The sequence below is a fragment of the Pteropus medius genome, unplaced genomic scaffold (assembly GCF_902729225.1).
Source record: "Pteropus medius unplaced genomic scaffold, Ma_sr-lr_union100, whole genome shotgun sequence".
Classification (NCBI taxonomy): Eukaryota; Metazoa; Chordata; class Mammalia; order Chiroptera; family Pteropodidae; genus Pteropus; species Pteropus medius.
In genome coordinates, this window is record NW_024354875.1 from 15,432,042 (window position 1) to 15,452,897 (window position 20,856).

At 39.5% G+C, this 20,856-nt stretch overlaps 1 protein-coding gene across 7 annotated transcripts in view; it reads left to right on the top strand.

Moving 5' to 3' along the window:
* The first annotated feature begins 344 nt into the window (after nt 1-344).
* The window catches only part of LYPD6 (LY6/PLAUR domain containing 6), a 128,011-nt gene continuing 107,499 nt past the window's right edge, over nt 345-20,856 (top strand). The window contains exons 1-2 of one of the 7 annotated variants that reach the window (XM_039855240.1): nt 345-1,337; nt 7,471-13,651. In XM_039855240.1, the coding sequence (XP_039711174.1) occupies nt 496-1,337; nt 7,471-7,525 (897 nt within the window). In that variant the 5' untranslated portion in view covers nt 345-495 and the 3' untranslated portion in view covers nt 7,526-13,651. Of the gene's footprint in view, nt 1,338-7,470; nt 13,652-20,856 lie in introns of those variants that run through there. The other 6 variants (XR_005651231.1, XM_039855239.1, XR_005651230.1 and 3 more) reach the window with 6 other exon arrangements.

A 20,856-nucleotide genomic window follows, 5' to 3' on the forward strand; every position in this document is an offset into this window, starting at 1 on the left:
ACTTTCTGAGGCCAGAAGCTGTTAATCAAAGATACGTTATCCGAAGCCCTTCTAAACATAATAGAAATTATAAAAAGAAAACCAAGATATCTTCATGTTGAGAGGGAGTCGATTATGGGGAAGAGCAGAAGCAGGAAGATTTAGAGGAAGCCTGCCTGAAAAGAAGCTCTAAGAATAGAAAGTCCAAGGAGGAGAGAGAAGGATCTCAAAGGATAAAGGTAGCCACTGGGGCGTTCTCGAACTCCCAGCTCCCAGGCGGACCCGCGAAATTCTTCCTCCAGACCTTCCCTGGTCACCCCATCTCCTGCCAGCGCCGGGTGGTGCTCAGGGTGGAGGAGAGTAGGGTCATGCTCCGCTTCCACTCTGATGTTCTGTATTGAAAAGTCCAGGAGAGTCCAACATAATTGACAACGGGAAGAGAAAAATCAATACCTCCTGAGAGGCAGCCGGGGGTGGGGGCTTTTACTTGGGGGAAATGTTGGCAGAGGTAGTAGAATGATGCCCACCAAAACCCTCGACCGGATTCTTAATTCCTCACGAAGACTTTCCTCGCAGACTCTTTCCCCCTCCCTCGTCAGGCCCGCAGTCTGGATCCTCTATTGCAAAGGTCTAGGTCTGCCCTGTGTTCGGAGCTCGACTTGCTTTTCAGTCCCGGTTCTTAAGTGCAACGGGTCTCGCGCGGCCATGGGGTTGGCGGGGAGTAAGATTTGGCTGGAGCCATTTCCCACTGCCAGGCTTTCCATCACTCGGCTGCTAGCTAGAGTGAGGCGAGAGGCGCAAAGGGTCGCTCACAGGAAGGAATCGCTGCAGCCTGAGAAAACAGTGCTCTTTTTGAACGCTCACTGGGAACGGGCTTCACCGGCAGGTCTCAAATTCCGCCCGCGGGACTCGACTCACACACTCAGCGAGCCAGAGCATGAGTGCCGGGCTGTTGGCTCCCGAGGCCGGGAGTTTGCAGACTTGGCACTCAGGCCGCCCCTCTCGGAGTTAGGTCTGCGCGCCCGGCCAATGAGCGCATCCCGCGGAGGGCTCGCCCCCCCTCCCCGGCGCGCTGATTGGTCCCGCGGCCGGCGAGGTCGGGCTGGCCGCGGGAGGCAGCAGGCGGCAGCGAGTGCCCGGCGCGAGTGGGAGTGGCGCGGGCGCCCCCCGCCGCCCCCTCCCTTCTCCGCTGCCTTCTCTCTCTCCCTCTTTCCTCCCCCCTCCTTCGCTCCCTCCCGCATCCCCGGCTCCGGCCGCGCGCTGGCGGGGCTCCGCATTGCACACTCTGGGGGCGCCGCAGTGTTCGTGGGATGGGGCAGCGGGCTGCCGCTGGCGGCCGGAATCCGCGAGCAGCCGGGGTGAGTAGAGGCGGGCTTCCTGGGAGAGCACAAAAGGAGACTGAATTGGTGCCAGCGGCCCGAACTAAAGCGCGGCCAGGGCCAACCCGGGCGTGGGCTTAGTCCCTGGAGCTACCCAGTGCTAGGATAGCACTCCCCCCAACCCTTTCGCCCCCAGGGGCCAGCGGAGGTGGGATCCTAGCCTCTTCATCCCGCTCTGGTGTTTTATCCCGGAGCGGGCAATCAGCACTGCGCGCAGCCTAGGCAGGTCCAGAGGGGCGTGCGTGTGCGTGTGTGTAGTGCTGGCGCTCAGAGGGTGGGATTTCGGAAATGTCAGGAGCTGCCAAGTTCAACGCTAGAGGAATCTTTCCCAAGAGTAATTCAGCATCTTTCTTGGGTCAAGCGTGTGTCCACCAGGAACTCCAGCTGGAGGGAGTTCCCGGGCGACAGAGTGGAAGCGCCCCACATGTTGCTGCGGGGCGGACGGGGGCGAGGGCTGGGCGGCGGCCGTGGCCTGGCTGAGCCCACCCGGAGCCGCTGCCCAAGGTGCAGTGAGCTGGGGCGCCTCCAGTCATTGCGAGAACGCGCCAGGCCATCCGACCACCCACTCCCGCGACTGATCGAGGCGCCGTACACCCACGGAGCTAGGGCTTCGCCTGGGCTTGACTTGGAGACTTGCTTTTCTCTCCAGTAACAGCAGTTCGGTTGGTTTACATTTGGCTAAACAGTCAGTTTCAGCTTAAAGCTCTCTGTTGGTCTTTCTGACTCGCTTTGACCCCCACCACAGTTTCACCAGCTCTCCTCTCCTCCCCAGTGCGTGCCCTCACTATCGACCCTGCTCCTCACTGCGCGATTCAAAACTTGATGTTTGAACGTGATTGTATCCGGCGTGGTCCATGGCATCTTAAGTGTCACAATCATTTTCCATTTCCTAGGGGACTATAAGCATTTGTTATAATTTTTGAGTGGAGGGTGGAGGGGGGAGCAGATCTTTGGTAGCGATTTGTTGGTAGAATAACATTAAACTCCCTGAGCTTATGACAAGAATGTTAAGCTTCTCCCTCTGGTAACCTACCCAAGGTGTGACCTCCAAAATTCAATTTTCTTTGTGGGAGGCTAGGGAGTTTAGATTCTCCAGGGGGAAGCTTATTTCTTGTTAAATTGACTTATGATGACATATACTCAGTTCTGCTCTGCTCTGGCCAGCCATTGCAGATGCCATGATATTATTAGAGCAATTCCCTTAAAGCCATTACATTTTATTTCCAGTGAGAGGACTCGAGGTAGCTGCTTAAAATTTTGGATCTGCACCTTATTTCTCTAGAAGACATTAATGGTTACTGTGTATGTGCTCACGTGTACCAAGTTTGCAAAAGATATTTGTGCAATCGTCCATGAAATGGCTTAATAACATTTATGTTAAACCCCTTTAAATGTAAAACATCTATCTGTTTTCAATTTTAGTTTCTACCTTGACCAAAGGCACCAGACTGAAACAGGACTTAAAAGAGGCTTCCTTGTTTAAACAGAGGTTTTACAGAATTCTAGTCCATGGAGCACACAGTAAGCTTTCTGAGCTTGTAGGCACACAAAGGCTGTTAAAAACTGTGAATTGGTTCCTTGGGTTGAAAATATCAGAAATGCTTCCAGTCAAAAAAGGTAGCCATGATTCATGGGTCTATATTTTGAAGCTGCTGACAGTCTTTGTAAATGAATGTTTATATCATACACAAATGGGCTGATTACAGGCAAATAATGTCAAGTAAAACACCATGCCATATATTGCATCATGCTGTACAGTTTACATGGCATATTGAGATCTATTAAAGTGTCTGTGAGGAAGTCATTTTTATCACCCCCATTTTATAGGTGGAACAACTGAAGTTCTCAGAGATTAAGTGACTTTTCCGAGGTGAATAGCAGAGTTCTAGTCAAGTTTTTCTTTTCTTTTCTTTTTTTCCCAATTTCTTCCCTCCCTTGCTTTCTTACTCCCTTCCCTCCTTCCTGCGGGGCTACACCTTTGGCGTTTCTCTGTTTCTAATTTCTGCATCTCTTTGTACTATTCAACCATGGCTTTGGAACCATTATGTACCAGCCCCAAAAGGCTTTGCTCTTTTCTAAATATCACTTAGCTCCCACTAGGGTGTAGGCTGATAAAAATTTAAGGAGACAGCTAATATTGATTTTAAGGAACTGTCCTTTTCAAAGGGGTATATTATTTTTATTAATGAATTGTTAAATATAGAAGTAATCAAAACCCTAAAGAATGACGTACTAATGATAATGTTTCAAGAAAATGAAGTGGCAGAGATATTTGAGAAACATGTAAGTCTCCCTCTTTATAAGCAGAATCCTTATAAACTCTATAGACGATTATAATGAAGCCCTAATAAATGATTATTAGTGCCATTCTTATTTTAAAAAGAATCGACAAAACAGATTACTTAAACCCAGAAATACTCTGGAAAATAAAAAGCACTCACTTATCAAAAGTCCTGAAATCCTCATTAACTATTTTGTACAAACACATCAGAAGACATTGATTAAAGAGAAATCAGGTTTTTACTTACATAGATAGTGAGGAACTTATATGATTACAGTAGTCCCCCCTTATCCACAGGGTAAGTTCCAAGGCCCCCAGTGGATTCTTGAAACCACGGATAGTACTGAACCCTATATGTACTATGTTTTTTCCTGTAAATACATATCTATGATAAAGTTCAATTTATAAATTAGGCACAATAAGAGATTAATAAAGAATAAAATAGAACAATTATAAGAGTATACTGTAGTAAAAGTTATGTGAATGGCTTTAAGGCCACTATTAAGTAAAATAAGGATTACTGAGTACAAGTACTGCAATATGGAGACAGTCAGTCCATCTGATAATCGAGCTGGCTACTAAGTGACTAATGGGCAGGGAGTATATACAGCATGGGTAGACTGGACAAAGGGACGATTCATGTCCTGGACAGGGACAGGGCAGGGCTGTGAGAGATTTCATCCTGCTACTCAAAATGGCGCACAATTTAAAACTTATGAATTGTTTATTTATGGAATTTTCCATTTAACATTTTCAAACCGCGGTTGACTATGAATAACTGAAACTAAGAAAAGTGGAACTGTAGATAAGGGGCGGGGGCACTACTGCATTTATTAACCCATCATTTCACATCTTTTCTTGAAAAATTGTTGCTCACAATATTTATTTGTGATGTTACATACTATTTATTAAGATAAATAGAATTAATTTTGTTTGCATTAATGTAGGTAGGTATTGAGTTTATTAGTGATGAATCCTGGTTACATATATTCATGTCCTGGCTTCACATATACTAACCGTGGGACTTCAGAAAGTGATCGAACCTCTCTCTCTGTGCTTCAGTTTCCTTATGAGTAAAGCATGAATAATAATAATGGCACCTACCTCATGAAGTTTTTCACTTTATCTATGTGGCAGTATTTAGTGAGCACCTCCTGTGTGCTAGTACTGCTCTAGGTGCTAGGGATGCATAGACAAACTCCTTGCCAATGAAATTTACAGTCTAGTGCCTGAGAGTTAATAATATGATGCATATAAAGTGCTTAGTATAGAACATAACACCTAATAAATGCCCCGTGATTGTTAACTGTTGGTATCATACGTTTATTCAGGACATCTTCACTGAGTGCCTAGCAGATGCAATGTAGATTGGAGCATACAATGACGAATAATATATATTTCAATTTAATTCAGTTCAATTCAGTTTAATTCAATTCAATATCTAATTCAATGCAATATCTAACAGGAGAGGGGACTCTGAAGAAAGACCTACCTAATGAGATACCTAATCAGTTCTCAAAAAGAATTCAATGAAGATATATAAGGGGAAAAAAGGAAAGTATTATCTAAACAAATCAAATTGCCCATAAGAAAGTGGGAACTATATGAAATTCTGTATGGGAACTTATGATAAGAAAAATAAAGTTCTTGTATTCAAACTCTTTGTAAACACTTAATACAGAGGGAAAAATAAAGGAATTAAAAAGAATGCTTAGATACATGCAATGAATAAGGAATATTTGAAGGGTCAGGTTATTAAATTGAACCCATGAAGGGTGACAGATCCCAGGCACACTAAACATGAGATGGCCAAAAATGAATTTGAAAAAATCCTTGCAATGGTTTTCTAAAACAATAATGAAAGAATCTTAAATACTGTGAAATGAGAATTGTAGAAGCACTTGGCTTACATCATACCAAACACATACTCAGAGATAAAAAGAATATACAATGTAAATGAATTCTGTGCTTCTGCTTTTGCTGAGTAATATTTCCACACTCAGACTTTCTCAAGCAATAAATACATTGGAGAAAATCAGGAAATGGGAAGTGCTCAGGATATTCTAGACCGAATCAGCAGACTAGGTGAAGAAAAATCACCAAGACTAGACAGCCATCATGAAGTGTGTTGAAGAAACTTGGTGTGTAAGTGACAGCTCTGGGGCATTGGCTGGCATCTTCGGAGGGCTCCTGTCAAGAGAAGGGTTTCAGGCAGGAGCCATCGAACCAGATCCCATCGAATCAGATCCCATCTCAGTGGACAATTGAGAGATAAGTATTCAAAGCAAACACAGATTATAGCAAATACAGCTTATTTTGTAGAAAGGAGGAATAATGTATGAGAGTTAAAGGAGGAAATGTTTACGGCTGCAGAAAATGGGATATTTTTAAACTTTCAAAAAACCTAATCAGGTTTTAAATCCCAGTTCTTTCTTTATTCGTGACCTTTTGTTGGACCAAGAAAGAAGAAACAAAGAGTGGAGGTAAATAGATACTTCTTTGAGCGGACAAATAGGCTCTTCCATGAAATAGTTTAGGGGTAGTTTTATTTAATTTTATAAATGTTTACAAATGGTGCACAGTTCTTATGCATAAATGAAAACCAAGATGGTAAAGTTGAACCATAGGAATAACTTAAAAGACAACCTAAATGAGAAGAAAAATAATAGAAGATTAAAGTCAAAATGGAATATTGAAGATAAGTGTACTTGGGAAAAGCAATGGCAACCACATTTATAAGAGATGGTTTTGAATTCTATTCCCGTCAGCAGTTAACAGAACTGGGTAATATTCTCTCAGCTCTTTAAAAAAAGTGTGCCCACCAAGATGAAGTCAATATTCAGAAGAGTAGGATATAAAATTAAATATTAATTAGTATGATACTATTTTAAAAAATGCATAGTATAGTAAGTTTATATAAATCTTCTCTACTTATCTGTTCCTCTACATGCAAATGTATCAACATATTAACAATGACTATCTCTAGGTATTATGGAGTTACAAATGTTTTTGTCGTCTTCTTTTACTACAATATTTTTCAGATTTTCTACAATGAACATATATTGCTCTAATAAGAAAAAGTATGAAAATAAGATGTAATATAATCTCAAATTTCATATGGTCTAATCATAAGAAAAGCTCATTGATTATCACGTCTATGTCTTCTGCAAACCTGTGTTTGGAGATTTTTGCCTGTGTTTCCCCCCAAATAGCCTGTATATAAAAGGCAGCATGTGTAATTATCATATGTACATAAATATATATATTTTTGTATTTGGTATTAGGAAAGAGTGTGCTTTCCTTAGATAGGGAGAACTGGGAAATCGAAGGGGGTTCCATTTTTGCCATTACTATCAGGATAGGAAGAACCAAGTGAATGAAAGCCTTGTTGAGTCACTTCTAGTGTGTAAGCCCCATGAGGTCAAAGACCTCCTTTTTAACTCCACAATGCTTGCCTTGGTGCCTGGCATGTAGCTGTCTCCCAGTACATACTGTTGAATGTTTTGAATTGAATGAAAGAGCTGAAAGCTCCCATAGACACACAGAGGTTTGAAATAAGAAGGGATCCTAGGGACCATTTTATCCTCCGAAGTCCTACGACTCAAGTCTTAATTTAATTGTGATCTGTAAGTCATCCTGACATTCCTTGTACTTCTGGGCCGTGAAACTGACTTACCTTGGTCATTTAGGATCCTCTGGCTTATTCTCAAGTTTTAATTCAGATCCTGCCACTTGCTTCCATCTCTTATATCACTTTGTTTTGTGGTTCTTTTTTTTTTTGTACTGGGGTTTTGTTTCTTTCCTTGGCTCTGGATTTTACTTTTCTCTCAGGCCTGGGCTTGTGTGCAGTACTTTCCTACCCTGCTTTGGACCCCAGTGCATATGATCCTGTGAGCTCTGGCGCCTCTGGGTAAGTAGGATCTTTGCAGGCTAGAAATATGAACCACAAATTATTAAATGTTAACAATTGAATATTAACACCAGATCCCTAGGAGAAACCTGGAAGTCACTGCTTATTGTTCTCCAATATCAGCTTAATAAGGTGCTGTGGTTAAAATATGCAATAACATACTTAGTATTGTTAGAAAGAACCTTAGCAGAAGGACAGATGATTTTATCTTGTTATTACATAAAATCTGGTATGTATGTTATTGCATGCAACTCTTACTGTCATTCCTCAAATAAGGCAGACATGAAGGAACCAGATAAGAGCACTCGAATGATTAAGTCAATGCCCAAGATTGTGAATGAGGACTTCAGGGAGGTAGCTATCATCTGATGACAATACAAAAGAAAGAACTCTGGCTCGGAAAAATAAAGGGTCATGGGATAGGAACCTTGTCTATACATTATGAAGGGTACTGCATACTTCTTATATTCAACTAATCTGACTCCAAGACATCCATTGGTCACTCATGGCACCAGTGTAACCAGAGGCTATAGGACAGGAACCACTGCTTGCCATCAGGCATTCCTTTGTAGGAGTACTTAGCAGTCCTAGCAGTCCATGTAGCACAGCTCAGGTGTGAAGAGACGAGATCTATTTTGGGCAGGTGTGTGAACCATTCTGGCTTAGAAGCCTCGAGCTGATATCTCTTGTAACAGCTCCATAGACAAAAGCTTCCCAAATCTCATTAGTTATGTGTCCCATTTCCAGAATCATGGCCCTCAGAAATGGCTCAAGTATGATGTCCTTATCAGGTAATTTTAGTTTTCTCTCAATTTACCAATTAGGGGTCATAGTTATAACTAGTGATTACTTACCATACTAGTAACCTAGTTGACATTTTTACCCTTATCAGGTTGCTCTAAAAGAAGGGCTGGACAGATACAATAAGTCAAATTCTCAGGTACACGGTGACAAATAGAGAAAACTTGGATTATTTTTCATGAAAATAAGGAACTAGAACACATTTGTTGATATTTGAAAGCAAGCGATTTTAGACAGAAAGCAATAAGCCCAAAGACTATGCAATAATACCCTTTTTTCTATCCTGCATTCCTACCTGCTAATCCTTACCCTCTCTTTTGACGAGAGGGGATGCAGGCTAAAATTAAAAATAGGTTCAAAAAGCATCTTGGTGTATGCATGAATGATTACCACATTAAGGGGTTTTTAGGTGAAATGAAAGTATTGGGTATGAAATCTTCATCTTTGATAGACCTTTTAGAAGCCATAGCTGTAAGAATTTATAAACCCCAGATTATCCTACTATCTATGCCATTTTTTAAAAAAATTATGATTGTTACTAGAATTATCAAAACAAATATCTTTAAGCATTCTAAATGATTAAGTAACAATACTATTATGTGTCTGAGTGGTAGAATTTGGGGTGAGCACTTTCAAAATATATTTCTTAATATTTTTATGTCCTAAAAAGCAGGAGAAATAAAGATTGCATTATCCTCTTCTTATTTTTTCCTTTTTCAGTACCAAACAGTATAATAAATTAGCAAATATATACATTATTTAAGTTTCCATCAAGACATCTAGAAATACTAGTTTCTTTACACCATTAAAGCAGTTTAAGTAATGTATACACTTACTTGCACTTATAATAGTAGCATTTATTACTCTCTACTTTTTTATTTGTATGGCTCTTTATCTATGGGACTCTACCAGTTTGTGAGGGATTATGTTAATTTTTCAGTGGCGGAAAGGCAGTGCAGAGTAAAGCCTGTCATCTCCTGTGTTGCGATTCTTGTCCCATCAGTTGCCAGCCCTGTGACCTTGGGCAAGTTATTTTGTTTCCTCCAGTTTAACTGGTTACCATTAACTAGCTGGCTGACCGTTAGCAAATTAGTCACCCATCATCTGGGCTTCATTTGCTTGAACTATAAAATCGAGAGGCTGCACTAATTAAATTTTAAATTCCCGCCATTAATGCTGATCTACTAAAATAGTTTTGAGCAACTGAAAGTGTGTCATAATATTGGTATTTAGACAAAACTAAGTTGGGTAGACAGAATTCTTGGCTTCTAAGAACACAAGATCAATAATAATTTAAAAGATCTAACGCCTCTCCCTTGAATTTGTTTTCTTGCTATGCTGTTCTTTGACTTGACTCTCCATGCAGAATGTTTGACTTCTTAGAAATTTTCCATCTTGAAGTTACAAAACTTACTTTCAAGTGTCCTAAAAATATTACAGCTTAAAAATACTGACTTTAATACAAAGTAAGATTCTCTATTTATGTAGCGTCTTTCCATACAAGATCAAAGGAATAGTATTAGAAGTGCACAGTTTTTCTTTTAAGTATAACTTCATAGAAGAATTTTCTTTTATGGAATTCTTTTAATTCGTATTTCCAGTCACCCGACCAAATGAATTCACAGAAACGTTTGCAGCAATTCTGATTTGTTCTTTGTCAGACTGTCTTTGGCCAGCAGTATCCTTCCATTCATTATTTCTCAATTGACCATCTTTTTATTCTTCAAGGCCTAGTTTGAAATGTCAGTTTTCCAAAGAAGCCTTTTATCTTGATTCCCTCATTAGTATAAATTTTACTCTTTTATTTATATCTGTATTTTATACTGACATATTTTTTAATATTCTAGCTCATTATGGATATGGCATCTTATTTCTCTGGAATGCCAGCATGAACATATTGTCTTGCACAGAGTAATCCTTCAATAAATGTATTGAATAGAATTATAATTTTCATAGAGAAAAAGCTGTAAAGTTCAGGGAATATGGTGGGTGAATGGGAATCACAAAAGACGGGTTTTGATGGAAGGAATAAGTTTTGTATTTTACGACAACTGCCACCTGATTTGAGTCTCTGGATATCCACAAAGAACATATCCACGAGCTATGACCTTCTCAGAGACACTTCCCTGCTTTCATTTCCTAGGAGTACCATCTAGCTAAGCCATTAATCACCATGACCTAGGACTTGGGAAAGTTAGCAATGCCATCTTCAAAGGTGCAAATACAAAGCTAGCTGCTTTATACTTTCGTACTAAGCTGGACTGTGCTTTTAAAAGTGTATAGACAATTTCTATTAAGAAATAAACAAACAAAAGTTCCAGGAAAAAAAATCATTCCTCGTCCCATCACTCAGATTTAGTTATTCATATGTAATTTCTTACTACCTTAACTGTATTAATTTTCTCTAGGTTACATAGTGGCTACCTAGCTAGGTATATAGCATATGTTCCGTGTATTTGATCTTTATTCTATTAGAATAAAATGGAGGACAATGTATCAAACTTGGTATGTATAGGGGAGGATATACAAAATTCTTCTATGCTATTGAAAAACTTTCTAAACTGTCTCATAGAAGAGACTACCACATGTAGTTAGGGCTGGCACTTTTTAAACAGAGAACTACACAAGGCTAGATCTGTTTAATCTCTAATATCCAGTGTTCTTCTTCCTGTTCCATTGTCATGGATTAGAATCACAGCCAGCTGCCTTCGAATGTTGTTTTAAGGAGCACCAGGTGAGATGTGGTTGGCTCAGCACCAACTCCACCCAATTCTGAGAAACAGCTCAGGGTTCATCTTCTACTGTTGCCAACATTGTTATTCTTTGGTGTAGGCAAGCCAAACACATGGAGATCAACAAGATACAAAAGGTATTTTTCTCACCAGAGTTATTCAGAGGCTCAGCGTTCTAAATGAAGGGCAGTACATAGCGCATAATGGAATAGTACTTTAAAGAAAAGTACTCTTTGTAATGGTACTTTCTTCTTGGCTTGGGAACTATATAGGAGAGACCTTTGCTACAGAGGTAATTTTCAGCTATACCATTCAAACTGAAGAAATATGGAGTGCTGAAGCGCCCAGAAGACATACCTGTCAGAATAAACAGAGGCAGGTAAACTCATTTCCTATGGCTTCTGGGCAGTCTGACAGCACGTGAGGATTTCAGATCTCTCCAGGAGAAGCAGTGTACTGAGTGAGGTTGAACATGGAAAACGGAAAGGAAAAGAGTGCAGAAAAGCAGTTAAAGGACTTAAAATAAGAAAATGATCACCACTTTATAACTGGTTTAAGAAAACTTTCTGATCCTGTCCAATTCTGATCTTGTCTGGAGAACACCTAAAATAAACAGAAATAAATTTGAAGAGAACCACAAAGCTCTATCTGCCCAAAATTATCAGCTGTGTGCCTGCCATACCTCCATTAAAGCCACTTCCTTGGTAAGCCTTTTGTCTCAATTCTAGAGTCTAAAAGATTCTGTTAAGAGGCCTCACTGATGGGGAGCGCATACTTGCTAGTGAATGAATCCAAGATGGTTAACAGCAGATTATTGGTCAAGCAGGCAAGTGAAAGTTGAGGGGATATAAGAATCCAAGGGGATTGAGACAGACACAGAAGAGGCAACTGCGTCATGGTGAGGTATGGATGGATTGGAAACGTAGTGGGATCTTTGCTGTTTTTATTTCCCACTTTTAACCTAAACTCTCATCATGTTATTTGCTGAATTATCATCTACTAATTAATCATCAGATTTTGGCCAAGCTGGTTAACTTCTCTGAACGTCAGTTTCCTCATTCATAAAATGATTGTACAAGATCAGCATTTCTATAGCAGGTTCTCCAAGAAGAGACACTGTTCTGTGAGCTGTGGAAGGAAATAAAAAAGTCAAATATATTTGGGCAACAATGGTTTAAATAATATTTTTTAATTGCAAGACTTTTCAGGACTTGTAGTACCTGAATGATCGATCTAAATATCTGGAAGAAGGTGTACTATTCAGTGAATCCCAAACCCGTTTGACGGTGGAACCCATTTTGAAGGCTTATTCTGAGGTCAAGTGTCCAGTGTGCAACGTCAAATATTGGACTTCTTGACATCCGAGGGTCCTTTTGGGTTTTAAGTTCTGTGACTCTCCAATTAGACAGTTCACCTCTCTTGAATCTTTTCTAGCTAGCTTTTTACTTCTTAAAGAGATTTTTTTGTGTATGTTGTATGTAAACCTTTTGATCAGAATGTGCTCTGTTAGAAAATTTTTGCATCTACTTGAAGAGAAGAGCACCTTGAAGCAGTGCAAACCTGCAAGCTCTGCATTTCTGCCTTTACTTTTATATTTAGACTACCAAAAGTCACAGACAGTCAAACCACAAATAATGAATCCCGCAAATACCCACACACCCTAACAAAAATATTGAAACGTTTATATTAAAAGAGGGGATAATTTCAGAAAAGAACAATTTATAAAACACCCAGATTTTATTCTGACAGATATTTCTGAGCAAAGCAGTAAAATTAATCACAGAGCTGTAACATAAAGATGAAAAGATGAATGCTAAATATATACAAAATGTGCTCTATTCTTCCTTTTATTCCTAGGATTACAGAAGATGTTTATTATACCTCGCCCCACCAATACCAATCTTGAATTTTCTATTTGGCTCCAGCCAGGTTCACCCTTTGTTTAATCAAGAGGTGGTAAAAGCTGGAGTGTTCTGAGGAGGGAGTGGAGGCCTTGCTGATGGGGAGCGCATACTTGCTAGTGAATGAATCCAAGATGGTTAACAGCAGATTATTGGTCAAGCAGGCAAGTGAAAGTTGAGGGGATATAAGAATCCCCTCAAGTATAGAGAGGCAAGTATAGATAGATCCAGGGCACAGCGTGGCTAGGTCTGGATTTCATCTTTTACTGAACTAGCTCAACCTCCAGAGGTCATATGGGGTGGTCATCTGTAATCTCTTGAGTTTGAAAGAAAGAGTAAGGATTCACACTGGCTGTTTTTCATATGTAATCATTACACCTTGTGAATTCTCTAAAATTAGAGTACTCTGAATCTCTATAGGTAACCTATAGGTAATCTACAATAGACAATTTATAGTGGGATATGAATTTGGCTTCCTTCATATGTTTTTAAGAAATAATCTATTAGGTAACATTAGGATTCAAAAGCCAACATCAGATACTAATTTCCCTTTACAATTAAATTTACGTGTTGCTCCATTTCTAAGGTTTGGTTGTCTATCCTCCACCCTTATTTAAAATTTTTAAGAATCTTTATCAAAAGTTCTGTTATTTGAATTCAAGCTTATCTCTGATGAGACATCAATATTCCTATTTAGTTTTTTTTTTTGTCTTGTTAAAGAAATTGGAATTAGTTGTATATATTTAATTATATTTTTAAACTCTAAATTGAATTTTGAACTTTGGTGAACAAGTAAGTGATAACTATTTTTTTTCTGATAAATGACATAATATAATTTTGGCTTGATCAGAGATCTGGTGGTTCCTCACCTCATTGAATTGTCTTGGCAATTGTTCCAAACCATGATGTGTTCTAGTTTTTGAATTCAACTCTCTCATTTTTAGAGGCCACCTTTTCTATTCCCCTAAACATATGAAGAGTGCATTCATTAATTCATTGCTCACTATAAGCCCTGTCACAGAGTAGATATTTGATAAGCAAGGACTCTCCCTAGTCAATCAGTGTTTGCTGAATAAATGAACAGATTAGTTAAGGAGTGGTGCTTCCTATAATTGTTACCACTGCCATGCCAACAATGTAGCCATTACCTGGCATACAGCACTATTTTTAAGGATTAAAAGTAAATTTTTTATGTTACAAACATGATGTTAATTAGCATTTAATGTTTCTTTTACTGTTTTTATAAAGATACCCAAACAAAAGAATTCTACTTAGAAATTTTTATATAGATTTCACAAAACAGGGCAGATGTAGCTATAGTTGGTTTTGTACTGCAGCAGCTCAGGGAACTATGGAAGCGGCCTGAGTCTTTTCATGGAGAAATGAGATGCTGTCTGTGGGAATGAACTATGGGAACCATGAGACTACGTGCTGCGAAACCACTAGGTAGGGTTTGTTTTGGCGTATTACAGCCTTCCTTCTTTGGACTGCTCAGTAATTTATGGATGAAGGATTTCCATAAAGTTTTCTGCATAACCTTTTCCTGTGAAAAAAGAGTCTAGTTTGCATTTGGTCTTTTACTTCATTGTTGATGTTTTATAGGCAATGCTCTGGGTGTGTAGGAAGACTGAGACTTCTCAGCTACTTCTCAGACTTATCAACTAGTAGGTCTTCCTTGCTGAAGACTAGTTATTTGGGAGACGACAGTGTACACAGCCTTGTCCTTTCAGACAGGGGAGGAGAAGGCTCCTTCCTTCTCTGTTGCAGTCCCCTGATTTCCGTAATTCCCTAACGAGTTGTCTCGGTCATCACCAACATTATCACTTGGCAAAGTGGAGTTGATTTATTAAAAACACTTGCCCATTTTAATAATCACCCTATTGGCACAAGAACCCAAATGACTTATTTTGTGACTTGGCATTGACATTGATTTTATTTGCTGTCATTTACTCAATACATGACAGTACTGAAGTTTCCTTTCCCATTTCTTTTGAGTATATATTTGTGTCATTTTTTTGGCAGCACTTAAGAAACTGTCTCTGATTGGAGATTTTGAGAATTGTTCATACTTGAATAGAGATTATGAGCTTAAGTTTGAATAGCTTTGAAGCATTTTAAAAATAGTTATATCCTTTAATATTATATCAACACTATCTACATTTAATATGTCCAGCCATTTGAATGGCCTAATATTTTACATTTGTCAATGCAAACATGCCAATAATCAGGCACCAAGTACTTTTTTTCTGAGCCCTACCCAGGGATATAAAAAGGAAGGGTAAGACATGGCAACTGTCTTTATGGAACTTGGAATTGGCTTCTCTCTCTGTCTCTCTCTTTAAATATTTGAGGGCCAGCTTGTGCCAATTTCATTTCAAGGTGGAAACACAATAGTGAATGAAACAGGCAAAAGCCTCTGGAGATAAAGCAGTGAATAAGGTTCACGATAAGCCCTGCCCTCATAGAGCTTATGTTCTACAGGAATGGGGGCAGAAACTAAGGGAGCAAATAAAGAAATATGCAGTATATTAGATGGTGATATATGCTATGGAGAAACTGAAGTGGGGAAGAGGGAGACGGAATGTCAGAGCTGGGTGGGAGGCAGTTGGTAACTTTAAGTGTGGTGGTCATAGAAGACCCCACTGTGAAGGTGACACATGAGCACTGGACCAGGTAAGGGAGAGTGCCATGGGGACGGACTTCTGCAGGTAGAGCCTTCTAGGCAGAAATACAAAGGTGCTGCAGTGGCTCTCAAAACAGCAAGGAGACCAGTGGCAGGAGTAGAATAAGCCAGGGGAGAGTAGTAAAAGGTCAAAGTCATAAGGAGGCAGGCTATTTTCATCACATTGGGCCTTAGAGGCTATTGCAAAGATATTGTCTTCTTTCCTTCCTTCCTTCCTTCCTTCCTTCCTTCCTTCCTTCCTTCCCCTTCCTCCCTTCCTTCCTTCCTTCCTTCCTTCCTTCCTTCCTTCCTTCCTTCCTCCCCTCCCCTCCCCTTCCCCTCCTCCCCACTTCCTTTCTTTCTTCCTTTTGAGTGAGCTGGGGAGCCATTGAAAGAATTTGTACTGAGGAACGATCTGTTAAAACATGATTAAAAAGATCACTGACTACTGTGAGAATAAATAATAGGAAGGAGGGGGCAAAATTGGAAGAGGCTGTTGTGGTAATCCAGGTGATGTTGGCTTAGATCCAGGTGGTTGCAGTGGAAGTGGTGCAAAGGGACATTTCTTGTCTATTTGGAAAAGAGTGGAGGAGATAGGATTTACCACAGGGCAAGAGGTGGGGCATGAACGAGAAAGTGGAGTCAAAGATGGTTCCCAGTGTTGGGGTCTGATAAGTGGATGGGTAGGGTTATCATTCACTGAGATGGGAATGCTGAGTAGGGGCATATTTGGAAGAGGATCTGATCAGCTTCAGACACCTAACATTTGAGATGCCTGTTAGGCTTCCAAGTGGAGATATGGAGTAGGTGGTTGGGAATATGAATATGAGTTCAGGGGAATCTGGACTAAAGGTATAATTTGGGGAGCTTTATTATCTCTGTAACAGCCAGGAAACAGAAGCAGATCCACAGCATGGCAGAGCAGACTGAAGACAAGTTGCAGTTGTGAGGTCCTTTATTATTTGCTATAGGCACAGAGAGAAATAGGGATTTGTAGGCTAGAAGAGATGAAGCAACTTTCCCGGAAAGTGTGAGAATTGAACTGGTCCTTGCAGATGGGAACTGTTAGGAGTGATAGCAATAATGAGGGGAGGACATTTTGGTTAAAAGGTACCAGAATTAAACACAGCACAGCCTCTTAGTAGGAAGATAGTAAGGGAAAACACACCAAAATCACGGTAGAATTTTCGCACACATGGAAGAGGAAGGATTTCCAGTCTCTGTTCAGTCTACTTCCTAGGATCATGATATGCAAATGGTAGTGAGACTTGGGTCCCATTAAAATCTTGAATATTTTCTGACACTTTGCTAACAGCTTTTTCTCCAAATCCTTACAGCTGGTGCTGCCTTATATTTGTAGTAACTTGAAACTGATGTGAGGAATTTTAAGTACATATGTTATCAAAACAGATGTTTTACAGACTTTATAGACTATCAGGAGGTCATCTCATCTTTCAGAATACAGCTTGGAATTTGAATTTAATTCTCATTATTTTATGTTCTCCAAGTAACTATGCGGGAAATTTAAAATTTATTAGCAACTTTCTCTTGTTTTCAGATTTTAGAGAAGTGGCAATTTCAGTAAACCTGAAAAAAAAAAAATGATATGCTGTTACCTAGAAGCAGATTGTTGAATAACTTTACTCGCTTGGTGATAAATTTAAAGCACGTAAGTATGCTTTCCCTGGAACTTTGGGGTCATATTTTATAAAGGAAAAAAAACAAAACCAAAACCCTGTATCCTTTTTTTTTTGATGCAAAGCGATATTAAGGGAAAGACGAACTTCATAGAATAATGCAAGGGATGCCAACTTCTGAATAAATGATTAGAGAAATTTGCCTCTTGTTCCCTCTCCCCCTACTTTTTACTAGAATCTAGAGGAGAATCTAGTTTTGTTCTTTTTCTCTGTAAAAATTGTTCTTGGAGTTGCAAAAGCTGTGGACTTTGGCAGAACTCCCTGAGTTAAGAGCAAATTATGTATTTATTTGTTCATTTTACTTAAAGAACACCTTTAAAACAGTGTGGTGTTAATTGTTTGGCATAACCAGGTGTGACATTTCCATATCCGCATTTTTCCTTTGGGTTTCAAGGGAGTACAGAGTACAGATCCAGCAAGCCTTAGTGGTTTATGGGTCAAGCCCACTGGGTGTTAGCTGGAGAGCAGCAATCAGTGAGCAGAATGGTGAGGCCTCAAGCACTGTCCAGTAGAACATTCTAGCCTCTTCTGTAGAGACAGAAATATTCTATATCTGCATGGCTAATATAGTAGGCACTAGCCACACGTGGCTACTAAGTTCTTGAAATGTGGCTAATAAAGTTGAGAAACTGGATTTTGGTTTTATTTATTTAAATTTAAGTAGCCACATGGAGCTAGTGTCTATTGTATCGGATAGTGCAGCTTGAGCTGACAGCTCATCTTGGGTTTTCTGGAGCACTTGAGCCAGTATCAGGGGGATTAAATCAGTGTTTCTTGGATGCAGTACATAGACTCATTCCAACATTCATTCATTCATTCATTCATTTATTCATTCATTCTTTATGCCTCCACCATATTGTTGGCCAATGTATACAGTAATCTAAAACACTTCTCTGCCTGCTCTTGGTAAAGCACAAACTCTGGCATGAGTCGTTGGCAGTTTGATAATAACTTTGCTAGGATGGAAATGCTCATTAAGTTCAATGTTTATAATTGAGTTTTATGGAGTTATTTTAAGTATAATGGTCTCACCTAGACACAACTTAGAATTTATTCACATGTTTGGCTTCATCGTAGTATGTAAGAAATGATTATTCGAAAATGAAAACCTCACTGTACTTGCCAGAGATGCAGCCTGCAATGTTAAGGATGGGATGCACATTACTATTCATGCCTTTTTAATTGATTAGCCTTTAAGGCTTCTGAAAGCCTTTAAAAGTTGTTTTGTCAACATTAGACCAGCTGCTGTGTAATTATGGTAGCTCTTCTTGCAGTTAAATTCTTTTAATAACGTGTTCAATCTGCCGATGCCAAAATGCTTTGAACCTGTGATATATACTATCGAGAGCTTTTGTTTTTACTTACAGATGGTTGGTGCCATTTTCTGGGCAACTCTGTAGAATTTTCACAGAAATTTTAAAGATGAATTACTTCAAAATGGGAGGCAAATGAATTTGAACATCAGGTTACTCCTCCCCCTATAAAAATTGTTTATATGTGACTTGAATTTTGAACTTGACTTGTAACAACCTAAATATGCTCATTAAAAAAAATCTTCACCTTGAAACCTCTTTAAGGCTCTTTTCTCTGACTATCCAGCTTGTAAATCAAACATTTTGGAACCTGTCAGATGATAGTGAGAGCCGTGGGGCTTGTGATAAAGACTACTGCTAAATGAGGAGCCAGGCTTGGTGGTTCTGCCTCCCGTGCAGGGGGCAAAAGCTGCACTTAGCAGTGTACTTGGCTATTTTTAAAAAGCGGTTTATCCTGAGGTCTGGCATGAGAAGCTATAACTAAGGATAGGGGCTGGTGTCAGAAAGAGGTACACACAAGACCCTGTGCTTCTTTTCTTCTGATCCTCACCATTCCCTTTGTCCTCCACACTCTGTGCAGCATTTCTGTGGACAGGTTACACTAGTGCTTAAGGCAGTTACGAAGTGGGCGGTGATGATGGTGACTATGGAGGCCGCCTATGGTAGCTCAGGCCATTTAGGTAACTTCTTTCCTATAGCATTTTTAAAAAGAAAGACAAAGCCATTGAAACTAGAGGCACCTGGTGGAACAAGAGACTAGATGGAGCTACAGCCAGCTCTTTTTGGCTACTTTGTTCAGTTTAAGAGATGTATCTACGTTATTGGGAAACCATAAAGTGGGTTCTTCAACTACCCGTGCTCACCTTTTCTGTCCGCTTTGTGGTGTAAGGAGGCTGGGATAGAAATTGACCTTTAATTGTATGAAAAAAGCCAATCTGCTTCAAGTTTGAATAAAAGTTCAGGAATATTAATGATCTGCAGAATCTGGAGAAGAAGCTGTCCTTGACAGTATTGGCTTATATCATGGCAGGGCCAGCCAAAAATTGTGCCTCTGTGCCCACTCATTCAGGATGTACAGATTTCTTTGCCTTGGAAGCTCTTGAGCCCTGAGAATTGCGGCATTTGAGAGGCTTGAGGAGCCATGGACATGTGGCAGTATAGAGTACTTGTGGGTTATGAAGTAGTCGTTGAAATGCTGCTGTGAAGAGAACTAGAATTTATTTAATCAAAAGTTGTCTAAATTAATTATATTTTTTCCTCTGGGACAAAAATCATTTATGGTAATTGGCTTAATCTTTTTAAAGTTATATTAAATGTTAATTCAGAATGTTTTTAAGATTTCAGGCTGGTAGCACAATCTATCTACATGTGACCAAGAAAACTAGCATGAATCTCAGTGTTCTATCTCTAAATATAACAACTTGTTAATATCATTATACATTTTTTTGGTGACATCACTTTTGCTAGAGATATAGTTTACATTGATATGATCAGAATTAAATCTGCCTTTAAGTGTCAATTCTAGTTGCTTGCATGAGACCTGGTCTTCTAATCAATCATACCATGTAAACACTTTATATGCTTTTGTATATAATGTTTATCACATTAGCATTTTATGTGCTTTCTAAAAGTCTCGTATTTAGTTTTAGAAAATTATAAACTTTCAAAAATATTCTGAGGGCTGAAAATTTGTTTTTGTTATTCTCCCGTAACAATTTCACATTATCTTGTGATTGCACTGAATCAGGGAGACGAGATGTTGACTTCCACCTCTGGTGCTAAGGAAAGTCCTGGCAGTCATAAATCTGCATATATATTTACATACTTACATCCAAACATATGAGTTATCAGTTCCCAAAGAACTCCACTATAAGCAAAGGAAAGGATTTGTGCGCACTGAGATGGCGGAATGTCATGGAGACCTTTGCTTCTCTAACTAGTCATCCCTTTAAGTCTTCTATAATAGTCAATGATACTCAGGCATAATTTTTCTTTATCAAGTATTTAGATTCTTGTTTATAAGCCACAAAAACCCAACTCAAATTTGCTTAGAAAAATTTATTTTTAAAGAATTATCATGCATGGAGCAGAAGGAATTTTTTTCATGTCCCTAAGTTATTTTCTCTGGACGCTGTAAGAATTGGATTTTGCACTCTGGGTTGGTGTGCTTAACTCAGAGTAAATTTTTATGGTGATAGTCT